This window comes from Dendrobates tinctorius, unplaced genomic scaffold (assembly GCF_039654945.1).
Source record: "Dendrobates tinctorius isolate UK_male_01 unplaced genomic scaffold, ASM3965494v1 ptg000005l, whole genome shotgun sequence".
NCBI lineage: Eukaryota > Metazoa > Chordata > Amphibia > Anura > Dendrobatidae > Dendrobates > Dendrobates tinctorius.
The window spans coordinates 34,034,719-34,053,764 of record NW_027361673.1 but is presented as its reverse complement, the minus strand read 5'-3'; the positions used below and the strand labels follow the sequence as shown (position 1 = coordinate 34,053,764).

Genomic DNA, 19,046 nt, shown 5'->3' with positions numbered 1-19,046 from the left:
CCTGGTGGGAGAACTAATTATAATTAGGAAAATAAGAGACCTGACACACAAACCTCCTTTGAAATGGGGACATCCTGCAGTGACCAGGTTATTAAAATAGGAATATCTGCTTGGTAACTTCATACCAAAATTGTAAAAGGGCTTCCTCTGATCAAAAGGTTTTCTTTTTGTGGTCAGTAATGAATATTGAGATTTGCATTCATCCTATATGTATCGGAGATATGTTTTCACCATTGTAGAAAAGGGAAGAAGGGAACACATTCACGCACATCACCGTAAGCCGATTATAATCCTTCCAACTCAATAACAGTCTGATGGATGATGCTATCAAGGCCATGTTTAATCTTTATATACAGGTAAAATCACAATAACAAACATGACAATATCTACTGCCTGGGACCTCAAGGGTTGAAGATATCCTGAAAGTTAGGGATTTCATATAATTCTGGAGGTCCTAGCACATCCCACAACCAGCCCCCACATGAGCTCACGAAAGGGATAAACCAAAACCATTATTACGCGCCCCGACGCTCACCTGGGGTCCTCCTCCTCCCGGTGCACCCCTTCTTCATCCTCACGCCGTGCCCTGTCTGGCTTTGCAGGGTCACGGCGCGTCAGAGGCACGCACATGCGCACTCGCTCGTTTCTGACCGCGGGGCATCCTGGGAGCACGTGACCCGGTTGCTCCGCCCCAACATGGCGGCGCCCACCGGGTATTTCTGTCTGGCGTCTTGAGTGGTAAGACGCCTGTTTGTCTTTCTCTGTGGCGCTTAGCGTTCCTGCGCAGCGTCGCCCCGACTCTCAGGTCCCCCCGCTCTCCTAGTCTGCGCTCTGCTCACCGCTCCATAGCCCCGTCTGGGTCCCCCGCTCAGTTCCCTCTGCTGCCTCCCGTGCCTGTCCCTCGCCTGGTCCTCCCCTGCTGCTGTCTTCGGTAGCCCCTTAGCTAGGGTTCCGTCTGTACCCCTAGGTTAGTTCCCCCTAACCTTCCTTCCTTCTTCCTTCCAGCGTTCCTGCTCCGGCTCCGTCCTGATCGGTCCTGGTTCCCTACGTTCTGTTCCCTCCTGCTCCGGGTCTACTCTAGTCAGTATCCTTTGGTCTTTCCCTCTGTACACTCCCTGGGTCGTCCCTTTGGTTCCGGCTGTCGTGGTCTCACCCCCTTGGGCCTGCCCCTAACACTCCCTGTATAGGGGGTGGTCATCACCTGGGCCGCTCGCCCTCAGGGGCTCTGGAGCCACAACCCAGAGGGTCCACTCTCGGGTTCCTACTCAGAACCCTCACAGAACAAACAGGCCAAGGACCCCGCTGGAGCCGCTGTGGCTCAAAAGGAGTTGCTGTTTTTGCGGGAGAATCAAACTCGTATCATGGCTTTCTTGAAATCCATGGATTCTCGTCTTTCCGGGCTCCAGTCCTCTGACCCTGGGAATGCCTCCCAACTGGCTGGACTGCAGCAGGAACTGGCCCAGCAAAGAGATACCCAGACCCATATCCTCAGTTATATGGCCTCCATAGATGACCGCCTACTCTCCTTACAGTCGGCCGCTGCAGCCCCCGTTCCAGCCCAGGCACCTCACCCGCCACCCCGTTTAGCTAAGCCGCCCCGCTATAACGGGGATCCCAAGCTGTGCCGAGGTTTCCTGAATCAGTGCCGCCTCCATTTCGAACTCCTGCCCCTGCAATATCCCACTGAGCGGGCTAAGGTGGCTTTTATTGTCTCCCACCTTGAGGGAGACGCTTTAGCGTGGGTTAACCCCCTCTGGGAACGTGATGATCCGGTAGTCTCCCAGCTAAGTACCTTCTTCGAGACGTTTCGTCGAGTGTTCGACGAGCCGGGTCGCCTGGCCTCTACTACGGAATCTTTATTTAACCTCCACCAAGGGTCCCAAACCGTGGGTCAGTATGCCATCCGATTCCGAACCTTATCTTCTGATTTGGGATGGAATAACGAGGCCTTGGTAGGGGCCTTTTGGCGAGGCCTCGCGGGTCGAATTAAGGATGAGTTAGCTGGGCGTGATACTCCCACTGCCTTAGAAGATCTCATTTCGCTAGCCACACGTATTGACCTTCGGTTCCAGGAACGTGCTCGCGAGAAAAGACTTCCCCGTGCTTCCCCAACCATCCGCGGTCTACCCTGTCTCCGGCCCGGAATATCCGCTTCTGCTTCCATGCCTGAACCCATGCAAGTAGACTGGCTTAAGGTATCTGGACAATGCCGGGAGGAAAGACGCACTCACGGTCTCTGCTTCTACTGTGGTAGTGACTCCCATCTGGTCCGTACCTGCCCGGAACGTCCGGAAAACTCCTCCGCCTAGGTCAGGTAAGAGAGGCCTCCCTAGGTGTGTATGATACCTCTCTACCCCTCACTCTGTCTGTCTTGTTGCACGTTGGTGGAAAACGTTTTTCTCTGGCAGCCTATGTGGATTCCGGCGCAGCGGGAAATTTTATTAGGCTCAAAGAGGTCCTTAAATTTTCGGTCCCGGTCAAGACCTTAGAAACTCCACAGATCCTTGCCTCCGTGGACGGTAAACCTCTCCAAGAGACCATTACCCTGGTCACCCATGAGGTAGAACTCCAGGTAGGGGCCCTACACAAAGAGAGGATTGCCTTTTATGTCCTAGCGGGCATCTCTCACCCTATCCTTCTAGGCCTTCCCTGGTTACGTGCCCACGGCCCTACCTTAGACTGGCATAAGGGTAATATCCTGCGCTGGGGGGAGTCCTGTGGGTCTAGGTGTCTGCTGCCGGTGCGTCCCGTGGGTGGTTCTCCTTCCCCCTCCTTACCCTCCGGGTTGCCCATTGCTTACAGCTCTTTTTCGGATGTTTTTGACAAGAGGGAGGCCGAGAACCTTCCGCCTCACCGACCCTATGATTGCCCCATCGAGCTCGTCCCTGGAGCCACCCCTCCGCGGGGTAGGATTTATCCGCTCTCGCCAGCAGAGACGCAAGCCATGTCGGAATACGTTCAAGAGAACTTAGCCAAGGGTTTCATACGGAAGTCTTCCTCTCCTGCGGGCGCAGGTTTCTTTTTTGTCAAGAAGAAGGACGGGTCGCTCCGCCCGTGCATTGATTACAGAGGTCTGAACAGCATCACGATTAAGAACAAGTACCCGTTACCCCTCATCCCCGAACTCTTTGATCGCCTGAGAGGGGCACAAATATTTACCAAACTTAATCTTCGAGGAGCCTATAACTTGGTCCGAATTCGTGCTGGGGATGAGTGGAAGACCGCGTTCAACACCCGTGACGGTCACTATGAATACCTGGTGATGCCGTTTGGCCTCTGTAACGCACCAGCGGTATTCCAGGAGCTCGTTAACGATATTTTTAGGGATCTCCTTTACTCCTGTGTCGTGGTTTATCTTGACGACATTCTCGTCTTCTCTCCAGATCTCTCCACCCATCGACGAGATGTACGGCAAGTGTTGCAGCGTCTAAGGGAGAACCACCTATTTGCCAAGTTGGAGAAATGTGCCTTCGAACAACCGTCTCTGCCGTTCCTTGGGTATATCGTTTCGAAGTCTGGATTGAGGATGGATCCCGAGAAAGTGTCCACGATCCTGGCCTGGCCCCGTCCCCTTGGTCTCAAAGCCATTCAACGCTTTCTCGGCTTTGCTAACTATTATAGGCAATTCGGTCCTCATTTTTCCACCATAACCAAGCCCATCTCTGCTCTCGTGCGCAAAGGAGCCAATCCCCGCCTCTGGCCTCCCGAGGCAGAAGACGCCTTTCAAACTCTGAAAAGAGAATTCGCTACAGCGCCCATTCTCCACCGTCCTGATGCCGAGAGACCCTTCATTCTCGAGGTCGACGCATCTTCCGTGGGAGCGGGGGTGGTTCTCCTGCAAAGAACCTCCTCTGGCCGGACTGTCACCTGTGGTTTTTTCTCTAAAGCCTTTTCTCCCCCCGAACGCAATTACTCCATTGGGGACAAGGAACTACTGGCAATCAAACTGGCTTTAGAGGAATGGCGTTACCTTCTCGAAGGAGCTGTCCATCCCTTCACGATATTTACCGACCACAAGAATTTGGCCTATGTTCAGTCTGCCCAAAGGCTCAATCCTCGGCAAGCCCGATGGTCCTTATTTTTTGGACGCTTTGATTTCGAGCTCCGCTTTCGTCCGGGTAATAAGAACATCAGAGCTGATGCCCTATCAAGATCATTTCTCCTGACCGATGAAGAGGAGAGCCCCGCTCACATCATCGATCCAGCAAAGATCGTCACCCTAGCCCCTCTAAGTTTGGTCAACCCTCCACCAGGCAAGACCTTGGTATTGGACCATGACAGAGTAAGGGTTCTGCACTGGGGACACTCTTCTAAGGTCGCCGGGCATGTCGGAGCCAAGAGGACTCTATCCCTCATCTCCCGCCATTATTGGTGGCCTTCACTCCTCCAGGACGTCCTGGAATTTACCGCTTCTTGCTCATCCTGCGCCCGGAATAAGATTCCACGACAGCTACCCTCTGGTCTCTTACATCCTTTGCCGGTTCCATCAGTTCCCTGGAGCCACATCACCATGGATTTCGTCACGGATCTACCTCCATCTTCCGGCTGCTCTGTCATTTTGGTGGTGGTAGATCGTTTTTCCAAAATGGCTCATTTCATCCCGCTACCTGGTCTGCCTTCTGCGCCCGAGTTGGCGAAGATCTTCGTGCATCATGTTTTCCGACTTCATGGTTTTCCCCAGCACATCGTGTCTGACCGTGGTGTTCAATTCAGCTCTCGTTTCTGGAGGGCTCTAGCTCAATGGGGTAGTCGTGGATTTCTCCTCCGCCTATCATCCACAATCCAACGGCCAAGTGGAGCGAATCAATCAAGTGTTAACCACTTATCTTCGACATTTTTCTAATGCACACCAAAGTAACTGGGTCTCACTGCTTCCCTGGGCGGAATTTGCTCACAACAATCACCCCAACGAGTCCTCTTCCAAATCTCCCTTTTTTGTAGTTTTTGGGCAGCATCCGGGCATTCCCCTTCCCGTGTCCCCCACCTCGGGCGTGCCGGCGGCGGACTCCTTGTCCTCAGAATTCTCTAAAATTTGGGAGGAGACTAAAAGGTCCCTTGAGAGAGCTAGCGATCGGATGAAAAGATACGCCGACAAGAGGCGCCTGGACACCCCTCCTTATCATCCAGGCGATAAGGTCTGGCTGTCCTCGCGCTTCCTCCGACTTAAAATCCCCTCTTATAAGTTAGGTCCACGTTACGTTGGCCCCTTTGAGGTTTTGAGTCGCATCAATGATGTAACCTATAAACTAAAATTGCCTGCCTCCCTGCGGATTCCCAACACTTTCCATGTCTCACTTCTCAAACCCGCAGTGTTTAATCGCTTTCAGCCAGCCTCGTCCCACGCTCCGCAACCTAGCTCCGCTGGGGACATCTTTGATGTCAGGGACATCCTGGCAAAGAGGACTGTCTGGGGTAGAACCTTCTTTCTGGTAGATTGGGAAGGATTCGGTCCTGAGGAAAGGTCATGGGAGCCCCGGGAGAACATCAATGCTCCTCATATCATGAGAAGGTTTCTATCCCGCCTGAAGAAGGAGGGGAGTAAGAGAGGGGGTACTATTACGCGCCCCGACGCTCACCTGGGGTCCTCCTCCTCCCGGTGCACCCCTTCTTCATCCTCGCGCCATGCCCTGTCTGGCTTTGCAGGGTCACGGTGCGTCAGAGGCACGCACATGCGCACTCGCTCGTTTCTGACAGCAGGGCATCCTGGGAGCACGTGACCCGGTGGCTCCGCCCCAACATGGCGGCGCCCACCGGGTATTTCTGTCTGGCGTCTTGAGTGGTAAGACGCCTGTTTGTCTTTCTCTGTGGCGCTTAGCGTTCCTGCGCAGCGTCGCCCCGACTCTCAGGTCCCCCCGCTCTCCTAGTCTGCGCTCTGCTCACCGCTCCATAGCCCCGTCTGGGTCCCCCGCTCAGTTCCCTCTGCTGCCTCCCGTGCCTGTCCCTCGCCTGGTCCTCCCCTGCTGCTGTCTTCGGTAGCCCCTTAGCTAGGGTTCCGTCTGTACCCCTAGGTTAGTTCCCCCTAACCTTCCTTCCTTCTTCTTTCCAGCGTTCCTGCTCCGGCTCCGTCCTGATCGGTCCTGGTTCCCTACGTTCTGTTCCCTCCTGCTCCGGGTCTACTCTAGTCAGTATCCTTTGGTCTTTCCCTCTGTACACTCCCTGGGTCGTCCCTTTGGTTCCGGCTGTCGTGGTCTCACCCCTCTTGGGCCTGCCCCTAACACTCCCTGTATAGGGGGTGGTCATCACCTGGGCTGCTCGCCCTCGGGGGCTCTGGAGCCACGACCCAGAGGGTCCACTCTCGGGTTCCTACTCAGAACCCTAACAACCATAAAGATAAGATCCATACCTGCAACATCAGGTTTAGTAATTCTATTTCGTTATTCCTTTTTTATGTTACATAATTGTATATACCATATTGTTTTGTTCACATTTTGTATCAACTTTATATATTTTTTTATAAATACCGCCTACCTTTCAATGATAAGATATATAAAATGTTATAGCTTCTGTTGCTCTTGCTCTGTAAACTGCACTCCTGAAACCATATACTACTTGTAACCGGTGTTCAGTTGGCCTGTATAAATGATTGGTGGTGGCAGCTAACCAGCTAGTAATGGAAGGTACTGCAGCTTCGCCCATACCTTGTCTGTCAGTTGCGTAATTTTCCTGGGAACTCTCAGATGCTGGCAGCCATTACACACAGCCACTTCACATGCTGTTAGCCAGGAAGCCCCATCTCAGCGGGACCTTCCACACTGGACCAACCGGGTCCCAGCATTCACCACATGTGACCTATCCTGGCCACCATATATGGTCCGTAGCCACGCCCACCAGATCACATGGCTATGACCTCATCATAGGTCCTTCACACTCTCATACACTCTACCATAGTGTTCTAAACACACCCCCTAGGTGGGTTTGTAGGTAACTAGGCTTGCCCGTCTCCCTAGTTACCTGGAGACTTCTCCCTGACACATTGACACAGCACCTCAGCCGTATCACTGCTGCTCAACACACGCGTCAGTCTCCATCTCAAGGCCACCCACCTTGAGATACATAACGGTCCTTCCATATTCTGCCACTCATCCTATGTCTTGGGACATCCATACAGCGCCCCCTAGCGGACACAGTGGTCATTACACCACAATATACACACACACTTACTGACTGAAACAAAGCAAAGTCAATAAAGTGGCAGATTTTATAATTACAGAACACAAACGTGTGAATATATATCCATAATAAACATGTTTATCATAAGCAGTTGTTAAATTATTTTCTGAAGGGGATTATCTAAGGAAAAATTATTTTGGTATATGTACATTGATGTCCAATAAGTCAGCGTTTGACCTTTGTGACCCCTTATGATTAAAATGAAATGGCATGGATACTAGGAAAGGACTTTGCCATTTCTCATCCTCATGACCCCGCTGAGCTCGACCTTGTTGTCAGTGGTCCACAGAAAGTTCTTGCCATTTTTCTGTGAGATTTGGATATGACTGTGAAGATGAAACCTGACATAGTCTTGTGTCATAGTCACCTTGGGTTCATAGGTTGTGAATTTCATTATGAGCAATTTTCTCTGCATTCTGAAATCTATCTTGGGATAGGATGTTATGCTTGTGCTTTTGATACCTTCACTCCCATCTACAATTTAAGTGTATATATTGTTAATAAAATAAAATTACAGACTGAAACGGTTTTGTCCTTTGTTTTTTTATCGTAGGCTTCTCCAGCTGCTCTTGCAAAAAGTGTTTTGGCTGAAGTTCCAAACCAAGTTGTGGACTATTACAATGGCAAAGGGATCAAACCAAAATGCGCGTCTGAATACGAGTCTTCCAGAACACTAGGACCTTGAACTTCTTTGCATACTTTTACGTCTGAAAAAACAATAATCATTATCATAAAAATATATAGCACGTTTTAGTGATTTTTAACTTACCAACTTATTTTTTCTTGCATGTATTGCTGGAGGCTTGGATCAGCATAGCAATTGTATTGTTAAAAACTTTTTATGGAAACAAAAAAAAAAGTGGAGCATGTTGTCTGAAAAATGGTTGTTTCTGTTTTTTTATACAGATTTGTTGAAATTTTGCTAAATTTCTTATCATATTTACACTCTAAAAACCTTTTGAAGTACATCTTGAAAGCTCATAGATACTACACCATTTTTATCTGCTGGGAAACAAATCTTTTTTCTTTGTTAGACTGTAAGTCCATGGTGTTTTGCATGTCAGAAAATACAATTCCGATTTTACAGATTCTTTTAAATTACCTCTTGATACAAGTCGCCTACTTTAAATTTTGTAGCCATTTTAAAAATACAGAAATGTGGTGTTTTGTAAAAGGAGTTGATGTTTATAACAGCAAGTCCAGACAGATTTTTAATATGATAAACTCATTATTATTTCTATAGCGGTCTAATCTAATGATTAACATTGTAACACAGGTTATCGTATTTACATAGTCACAATGATTGAAAGATTTCAAGGTATAACTTAGCTCTTTAGAAAATGTATTCTGACAGCCCTGATGTTGGTAGACCATATATTTCTCAGTTCTGCCTCACAGATCTTCTTGTATTGTTTTGGAAATACTCTGTAAAGCACATTTCAGCTCAAAGATAGCTAACATCTGAAGTAAAATGTCAGCTCAAGACAAAAAAGCACAAAATGAAGCTATTTATATATTAAAATTCTAGTTTACAATTTAGTGTTTTAAGTTCCTTAAGGAGCACTCAAGCCAAGATACTTTTATACTGACATCATACTGTATATTTATCTGCAGTACATCTGGATACTATTTGCAGCACTGGTGGACACAGACAGAAAAGAGCCTTTTGCAGTCTCATAGCTTGACAAAATGCAAAGCTCCATCTGCTTTGGTGGTGGAAATGGACCCCCTTCTTGAGCCCCTGCGCGGTCGCACAAGTTGCATCAACGGCATGTCCACCCCTGGTCAGCAGTATACAGTATATAGTAGACAGAATACATAACATAAGGATTTTGAAGCAGGGTTCTTTAGAAATGGAGGCTGCTATTTACCCATGGCTAAGACTTATGTTCTTCTGTAACTGGATTGTGAGATTGTGGCAAGTCTTGCACTAATACGTAGATAGTAAAATGATTTGCCCTATCATTAGGATGGGCTTTTTTAAGAAAAAAAAGAACTTGCTATAGATTAAAATAACAACCTAATGGAAACATTCTATCCTTGATCATTGACAGTCTATATTAGATAACTTTATATTATAGAGGTACAGTAATTGTGGTTGGTGTAATTTACGCAGTCAAGTGATCCTATGTTGTGTAACATTATACTTTAACATTTCTTATCACTGCTTATACAATACCTCTGCAGTAGTGATTAGCGAGTATGCTCGTTACTCACATTTTCCGAGCAAGCTCGGGTGTTCTCTGAGTATCTTGGGAATGCTCGTAGATTATGTTTGTGTCTCCACAGCTGCATGATTTGCGGCTGCTAGACAACCTGAATACATGTGGGGATTTCCTAACAAACAGGAAATCCATGCTTGTATTCAGGTTGCCTAACAGCCGCAACTGATGCAGCTGCAGAGACACAAACATAATCTACGAGAACGCCCAAGATACTCGGAGAACACCTGAGCATGCACTGAAAACTCGAGTAACGAGCACACTCTCTCATCACTACTTTGCAGAAGCACATGGCAATCAGCATACAATCACGTTATCATGATGGCATATTTCAAGGCTGAAACCCATTTTTATGTACTGATAACTACTCAGTTAAAGTAGTATTCCCATCGTATTGTTGGAATATTCCTAGTTTTTTTATAACCCCTCAGAATAAAGGGGGTTTCAGCTCTATTGTAGTATTTATTTCTAAATGTTGCTTTTACAGCAGTACTACAGGCCACTTAGCTGTGCAGAAAACTGCAGCAGTCCCCAAGGAGGATACCAGTCCTGTGATCCCTTCTTTCCCCAAGGAGGATACCAGTGCTGTGACCCCTTCTTTCCCCAAGGAGGATACCAGTGCTGTGACCCCTTCTTTCCCCAAGGAGGATACGAGTCCTGCGATCCCTTCTTTCCCCAAGGAGGATACGAGTCCTGCGATCCCTTCTTTCCCCAAGGTGGATACCAGTGCTGTGACCCCTTCTTTCCCCATTGAGAATACCAGTGCTGTGACCCCTTCTTTCCCCAAGGAGGATACCAGTGCTGTGATCCCTTCTTTCCCCAAGGAGGATACCAGTGCTGTGATCCCTTCTTTCCCCAAGGAGGATACCAGTGCTGTGATCCCTTCTTTCCCCAAGGAGGATACCAGTGCTGTGATCCCTTCTTTCCCCAAGGAGGATACCAGTGCTGTGACCCCTTCTTTCCCCAAGGAGGATACCAGTGCTGTGATCCCTTTTTTTCCCCAAGGAGGATACCAGTGCTGTGATCCCTTCTTTCCCCAAGAAGGATACCAGTGCTGTGATACCTTCTTTCCCCAAGAAGGATACCAGTGCTGTGATACCTTCTTTCCCCAAGGAGGATACCAGTGCTGTGACCCCTTCTTTTGCCAAGGAGGATACCAGTGCTGTGATCCCCTCTTTCCTCAAGGAAGAAAATTTGTAATTTTTGGGGGGATTTACCTTCAGTATCTGTTTCGTCTACTAGTTTGTAATGTACCCCCGCTATGATGGCTGTTCTTCATTAGGGGGAATCTGTAGATGCTTTCCTAGCACATTTTAATGTGAAATGTTGCATTGATAAAGGGGCATTCATTGAAATAAGTCCAGACAGGACCTTTACTTAAACTCCTGTATCTCACTAATTTGTTTACTGGAGATACAATTTTGGCAGTTCTATATAACTATTTTTCATTTTTGTTTCTTTACACCCACTCTACAATGACACAGAGTTTGCTCTTCTACATATCAGAATTTTGTTCATGGCAGGACGGTAATGTTCATCTTATCAATCTCTCATGTTGTTATACCTGAGAATGGACCTGATGTCTGCCCTATCTTAAAGATTTACTGTCTGTCAGCAAGTTCCTCTGATTGTTTCTTCTCAGTAGGAATATAAATGACATGCGATGTAAGGTGTATGGAGCTATGTGTACCTAGTTCTTGCTGTGCTTTGGCATGCTGAATTCTTATGTTTGATATTAATATTGCACTATTTAGGCTTTTGTACTATGTTGCTCCAGCTTTCCAAGCTCTATGTAGTGTGATTCTTGTGGTGAACTATGCAGAGGGCAGCTGGTGACTGACAATAATCAGTATGACTGTGTAAACACTTTTATATATCTAGAGATTTGCGTAGGTGAAATGGATGGGTTTTCTCTTTGTATAATTAAATGTTGTTAGAGATTCATGTAAAAGTTTACAGTCCCTGGAATCTAGGCATAAAAAATGTAACCTAGAACATATCATGGAAGGCAGCTAGTTCATTTTCTTTGACTGTAAATTTAATTTTTGCAAATTTCAAAAGGTAAAATAACTTATCAATTATGTCACCAGAACTCTATTTCCATGGACAGAGTGCTTGTTACATCCTGCTGGCCTTTGCAGGAGAGTATAGGTAGTCGATAGACATGGCCAAAAACATTTACACCACCCTTGTCCATTTTCCAATCAGAGCAGGATAGTGCAAACTTCTCCAGCTGGCACTTTAATGCCAGCTTCATGGGTGTCTTGCGATTCCTGCTGAGGAGCAGAGCTCTGGTCCATCTGCCATGGAGTACCTAAGTTGATGCAGGACAGGGTAGTGAAAATCTTTTTGCTTATCTCTAATGTTTGACCTTTGGATACATGACCCCGGCAGCACACAGTTTGCTGAAATAGCAGTTGAGGGAAGAAAGGAAGTCCTTCAATTATTATCAACCATGTCAAGTAGGCCACTCCTAGCAGAATCCACTATTGTACAAGTGTACTTGAGGCACAGCAATGTTAACAACAAGCTTTTGTTGCAGAAATGGTCATGACTGTCTATGTATGCCATAGCTGTACGGAAAGACAATGACCGCATATCCAAAAATCATTGATCTAATGCCACTAGGGAAAAATTTGCAAAACTGAACATGAGGTTCATCATTTGATATTCTGATCAGATCGTATGATCATATGAAGCCCACTGCCATGTCACTGCAAATCTCTCATTGGGTCCCTCATCCGTATTTTTCGCTTTATAAGACGCTCCGGATTATAAGACGCACCACAAATTTTGAGGAGAAAAATAGGAAAAACGTTTTTTTTTATAAAATGGTGGTGCCTCTTATAATCAAGGTGTCTTATTGCCTACCGGGGGTGGTGGGTGCGGTGAAGTGGGGTCCCAGGGTCGCTGCTGGAGGAGGCAGGAGTGGGGTGATGCTGCAGGAAGGGATGAGAGGGTGCTCCGATGTGCAGCGCGCTGCCAGGGGGCTCGTGCTGCTACCAGGGGGGCTCGCGCTGCTGCCAGGGGGGCTGTACTGCTGCCAGGGGGGTCTGTGCTGCTGCCAGGGGGGCTCATTCTGCTACCAGGGGGCTCATGCTGCTACCAGGGGGGCCTGCACTGCTGCCAGGGGGGCTGTACTGCTGCCAGGGGGGCTCATGGTGCTACCAGGGGGGCCTGCACTGCTGCCAGGGGGGCTGTACTGCTGCCAGGGGGGACTCCTCATGCTGCTACCAGGAGGGGCCTGCACTGCTGCCAGGGGGGCTGTACTGCTGCCAGGGGGGGCTCATGCTGCTACCAGGGGGGCTTGTGCTGCTGCCAGGGAAGCTGTATTGCTGCCAGGGGGTCTGTGCAGCAGCCCAGGGCTCTGCCCACATTTACCGGGTGTCCGTCGGCGCTGTGGGTGTCTCCGGGTGCCCAGCCGCGTCTCCACGTGCCCAGCGGTGTCTCCAGTTCCAATCCCGGGGCTCTGGCGACATTTTGTGACAGGCCAGAGCCCCGGGGCTCCCTCTCGGTTCCCTCTGTTTTGGCTCCGGAAATATGGCGGCCGCCGCTGGGGGCGGCTCATACGCTGATGGTGATCTCGGGACTGAGATCTCGAGAGATGAGATTTCAGCGCTGAGATCTCGAGAGATGAGATTTCAGCACTGAGATCTCATCTCTCGAGATCTGTCCCGAGATCACCATCAGCGCATGTGCCGCCGCCATATTGCCGGAGCCAAAGCAGAGGGAACCGAGAGGGAGCCCTGGGGCTCTGGCCTGTCGCAAAATGTCGCCAGAGCCCCGGGATTGGAACCGGAGACACCGCTGGGTACGTGGAGACACGGCTGGGCAACCGGAGACACCCACAGCGCCACCGGACAGCCGGACACCCTTGCGGCCTACACCCGGTAATGTATATCCTCTTTGTAAAACGCACCCCCATTTTCCCCCCAAGTTTGGGGAAAAAAAGTGTGTCTTACAAAGCGGAAAATACGGTAAATGGTGTGGTGCTGCATGTGGATCACAGCCAAAGTGACAATGAACCAGATGCGACCCGATGCCCCACAGCACCCATGCTGCAAGGCAAAGCCCCATGTCACCAGGCCACATGGCCCCACAGACAGGCCAAGCAGCACCAACACAAAAAACCTCACCTTCCACATATTCTCAAACTATGAGCTGGGATCAAAAAGAGGCAGAACCCCAATTGCTCTCTCCTGCTAATTTAAAATAACCTGGGTCAAACAGCAGTGTTGGTAGTAGCTTTGGCTATATATGCTTTTGCACTGAATTTTTGATTGTTCATTTGCATCCTAAGTGAAAAATTAAGTTATCTTTTTAAATGGTCATAATAAAAAAATCCCAAAAATGTTGCTGCTGCAGAGTAGTTTACTTAGCTAGTCTGCAAAGTCTGATACAAAAGCTCCTACCCTGGCTCTGGCGACTTTTTCTCTGTTCTTCCTCCATTCTCTTTGTATTAAACATACCAGCGGGGAGAAGCTGGAGAGAGTACTTACAAATCAGATTGGAGAAAGGGAACAAGGCATTCATTTTAATAGGGAGGTAACTCAATCAGATATTAAATAGGGAGGAGGAACACCTGATCCTCCATGAGCTGTAGAAGGGGAAATCACTCCAGGAATGAAGCTGTGCTTATACATATGACAACAGTATCATGGAAACAAAGACCTCACATTCGACGTATATTAATGAAAGGTAAAAACATCTACAAGAAAAATTATGAACAGGTGCAAACTGCATCAAGGGGTCTGAAAATGAATGAAGGATTAAAGACTGTTGTAATATATCTAAAGATTATGGTTTCTATGTTAAGGTGTCCATAAAAGTGAAAGTCTTTTGGGCAAGCTGCTATCATGCTTTTACCAGTCATACATGTATGTTATGGACCAGTACTTGTAAGGATTTACTTTCTGCCTTTCCCTCTGTTATAAAAACATTTTCTGCGATCATTGTTTTTGGAGATATAATATTTTTATAACATTTTTGTGGGTAATACCTTTAGGCTCGCTTGAAAATAAATACCGAACCTAAAACAAGCAATAGTTTTCTGTTGTAAATAAGCAGTGTGCAACATGAGGCTAGGTGTCTTGTTGTGATAGTTTTTTTTTTTTAAAACACAAATTTTATTTCAAATTTTCATAGACATTGCTTCATTTCACATGACAAGTCATTTTTCCAATAAACAGACAATAACTCAGCCTATCATCCTCCCTTCCTACCCTCCCTTAAACAAACCCTCTTCCTCTTACATTTTCAATGATCTCCCCTAGCAACTTCGCACACATGTTATGTCTAGACCACTTGTGAAACACAGATTGCAAGCATCACCTCTGTAAAATATCACCACACATTTTTCCTTTTTAACTCCTGTCCCTACCAGGACCTTACACCTCGCCTTAATTAGCCAACTTCAGATTCCCCAAATTGTTTTGGATGTCTTCCAGTAGGTACCATTCAGTATATTTAAAGGGCCCTACTATTCTCCTTATTTCCTCTTCATCACATTGTCTTACTATAAAAAGCCTCCATTTTTTAAAGAATTTACCCGTCAGACCCTCCTTGTTCCTTTCCGCCTCCAGCTGTTCGATTCTGAGTAAAGATTTAATCTGTCCCATCACCTCTTCCATCGACGGCACACTTCCCTCAAGCCATTTGGACAGTAGAGCCCTCTTACCTATCATAGCCACCCCATGAAACAATTTTGGTAATTTGGGCCTCTGTTCCTCTCCTCCTCTTACTACCTGTCCCTTGTTCCTATAATGAAAGATCCACAGCAATGGATCCATTTCAATTTCCACACTCCCCACTATTTGCATAAATGATTGCAATCCTTTCCAGAATTTCTGGCTCTCTGGGCATTGCCAGATCCCATGGAACAGGTCTGTTTTTGGCAATTTACATTTGGGGCACTGAGTCACTCTGTTTATCTGTTGTGTATTTGGGATGTTAAAACCATAAATTGCTCTATGCATCAGTCTATATTGAGTGTCCCTCCAACCTTCATTAATCACCTCCTTCCTCATCTTCATCCACCCCTGTAATATCTTATCCCCTGCTTCAGAGTCACCCAATTGTCTTGCCCATGCTCTCCAGACTTGTTCTGGGCATATTGGAATCAAAACCTCCCTCAAAGCTTTATATAATGCGGAGATAGAATTCTCATGTCGGTCTTTCATAATAATTCTGTCCAAGTCATTCGTCACCTGTTCTATTCTAACATCCCTCAGTTGTGACATTAGCCCCTTTTCTATCTGTTTGTATTGGAGGATTTGACATGTGGATAGCCCATATTTTGTCACAATTTCCTGGTATGTCAGCCATCTATTCTCCACCTCATGTATTAGATCTGTCACCCTTTTTATCCCTTTGTTCTTCCATTCTGAAAATAATTTGTTGTCTCTTCCTGCTGGGAAATCTGGGAACCTCCATGTATCAAGATGTTTGGATATTCTCCAAGACAACTTGAATTTTTTCCTCACTGCTTTCCAGGCCATCACAGTATCTCTACATACCAGTGAGTGTTTAATGTTCCTTGGTATGTTGGCCAATGACGTGTGTAATAGTGCCCCTAAATCCCAGGGTTTACAAAATTCACTCTCCAAACGTATGTCAGAATGCCCATTTGTCTTCCTCAACCAGTCTATGGCATGCCTCATCAGGCATGCCAAATTATACCCTCTAATATTTGGCAGTTTAATGCCTCCTTGTTCCAAAGATTGCATCAATTTTTCCGTTTTAATTCTCGGTCTTTTCCCCCTCCATAGGAATGTCGAAAATGCTTTATTCAATCTATTTATGTCTGTGTGTTTCAACAACATGGGGATGGTCTGCATTGGGTAGAGTAACTTTGGAAAGCACATCATTTTCAAGAGATGATTTCTACCTAGCAAAGATAACGGTAGCCCTTCCCACAACTTCAATTCCCGTTCTATTTTCTGTATCAAAGGTTTGTAGTTTAATTCATATATCGATGCTGACGTACATCCCATCTGTATTCCTAGATATTTAAGATGTGACTTTGCTATTGGTATCCCACAGATTTCCCCCCTTGTTCCATCTGCTACCATTAGTGGCATCTTTTGCCCACAGAGAAATAGTATTTCACACTTTGTTCTGTTCAATTTAAAACCTGACAAACTCCCGAACTCCTCTATCTGTTTTATCACTTTCGGTAGGTCCCTCTGAGGATTGTTCATGAATAATATAATATCATCCGCAAATAGCGCTGAGTGCAGTCGTTCCTTCCCAACACTAATGCCTTCTAAACAATCTCCTTCATTTAACAGTTGAGACAATGGCTCAATGGCAAGGTTAAACAGGAGAGGTGACAGTGGACATCCCTGTCTAGTCCCTTTGTTCAAAGGGAAAGACTGCGACAGGAACCCGGGCGTTGCCACCCTCGCCTGAGGATTCGCGTATAATACTCCTATAAATGTACGAAAGACTCCCTCTATCCCCATATTGTCTAGTACCGTTTCCAACCATGTCCACCCCACGCTGTCGAACGCTTTTTCAGCATCAAGCGTGACCATGGCTGGACATTCCTCCTTTCGAAGATCCCTGTGTCTAATAGCATCCATTACCAACATGGCCCTCCGCACATTTGTCACCGCTGCCCTCCCTTTAACAAACCCCGATTGTGCCGGTGAAATTAAATTTGGTATTATCTCCGCCAACCTATTGGCCATCAATTTGGCCAAGATTTTAAGATCCTGATTTATTAATGAAATTGGTCTATAGTTTGCTGGATTGTCTAGATTCTTATCACCCTTGGGTATCAATTTTATGTACGCAGTGTTGAGATGTCCCGAAATTCCACATCCTCCCAGTATTTTATTGTACATTCTAGTCAAAACCGTCGCTATCTGCTCTCCCATTTCTTTATAAAATTCCCCATTGAACCCGTCAGGTCCCGGTGCCTTGTGTATATTCAAATCCCTTATTACCGACTGTACTTCCTCTATTGTTATTTCCGCGTTCAATCTAGACAGCTCTTCCGAATTTATTTGCAAAAGTTTTATTTTTCCCAACAGATCACTTCCCCTGTCACCCGTCTCCTCCCCCCTGCTATATAAATTCGCATAATACTTCCCCAAAATCTCTGTAATCTCCTTTGGGTTTGAGGATTTGCTCCCGTCCGGTCTAGTCATATTAGTTATCAAGGTCATTGGTCGTCGTCCTTTCGCCAGATTGGCCAATAATTTCCCCGCTTTATTGCCAAATTTGTGTAGATCAACTTCCTGTTGTGATCGTATCAGATCCTCTCTTTTCCCCACCCAAGAGTGAAATTCCTGTCTCGCTGCCTTCCACTCCTCTTTCGCACTTTGTGTCTTGTTTGCTAAGTATCCCGCGTATTTCTCTCTGAGGGCCTCGCTTGCGTTTTGGTATTGTTTATGAGTATGCTTTCTAAGTTTAGCTACATGTCCCATCAATCTACCTCTCAGTACTGTTTTTGCAGTTTCCCAGAACATTACATCCGCCGCATGTTCACTATTAGTACTGCTATAATCATCCCACCATGCGATCAGAGTTTTGGCAAATTCCTTGTCTCTAAGCAAAAACGACGGAAACCTCCACAGATAATCTGTCCCCCTCTGTATTGTATCAGTGATGTCTAAAAGCACTGGGCTGTGATCCAATATCACCATATCCTCAATAACCACATCTCTAACCCTATGCATCAGAAGTTGGTCAACCAAAATGTAGTCAATCCTGGACCACGCTTCATGAGGATGTGAATAGTGAGTGTACTCCCGGTCATTTGGATGATGCAATCTCCAGCTATCTTTCAAATTTGTGTCCTCCAAAAGCTTGGCCATTAAATTTTTTACCTCCCTAATCGGCCTACCATCATCCCTGCTATATCTCTTGTCTTCCCCCCTTGAAACCACCGCATTAAAGTCCCCTCCAACCACCCTTTTGAGTTCTGTATCCTTTTCCAATTCCTGAGTGATGAAGTTAAAAAAAGAAGTTTGTTCATTATTGGGGGCATATATGTTATGTATACCAAATTCTCCCTGTGGACTGGAAAGCTTGATGTAGATATACCTCCCTTCCTCGTCATTGGTCTGAGACACTATCGTGTGGTTAAAATTTTTGTTGATCAAAATCATCACCCCTGCCTTGCGTCCCATGGAGCCTGACCCAACTACTTTTCCCACCCATAGTTTTTGCATACGAAAGAAATCTCCCTGGGGTAGGTGAGTCTCCTGTAATAATGCTATATCCACTTTCAATCTTTTGAGGTGCCTCAATATCATCATACGTTTATGTGGTGACTTCAATCCTTTCACATTCCATGTCACTATTTTAACCATTATCCCAATTCCTCAAATATGTCAATTCGCCATGTGGTCTTTCATATGTGTGGTGTTGTGCTTCCTTCAAGCGTTCAGTGCGCTTATGCCGTTGCATTCCCTGTACCCATCCAACCTTCCTGTATCCATTAACAATTAACAACCCCTCAACTATCCCCCCCTGTACAATCAAATGTCTCTGCACTCCCATTTTTTCTGTGATGCTCCTGGCTCCGCTATTCCCCCTCAGCCATTTAATTAAGAATTATACGTAGTCTATCCCTCGTTAATTTATTACCCAACTCACCCAGACAAGGCCTTCTTGGACAGTAGTCTAGCCAACATATAGCACCCC

The 19,046-nt window shown here is 46.6% G+C and overlaps 1 protein-coding gene across 2 annotated transcripts in view; it reads left to right on the top strand.

Annotated features, from left to right (window-relative positions):
- The window catches only part of CPNE4 (copine 4), a 662,462-nt gene extending 653,073 nt beyond the window's left edge, over positions 1-9,389 (top strand). For both annotated transcript variants that reach the window (XM_073569453.1, XM_073569446.1), the window contains one exon: positions 7,724-9,389. In XM_073569453.1, coding sequence (XP_073425554.1) covers positions 7,724-7,855 — 132 coding nt within the window. In that variant the 3' untranslated portion in view covers positions 7,856-9,389. The remainder of the gene's footprint in view (positions 1-7,723) is intronic.
- The last annotated feature ends 9,657 nt before the right edge of the window (positions 9,390-19,046 follow it).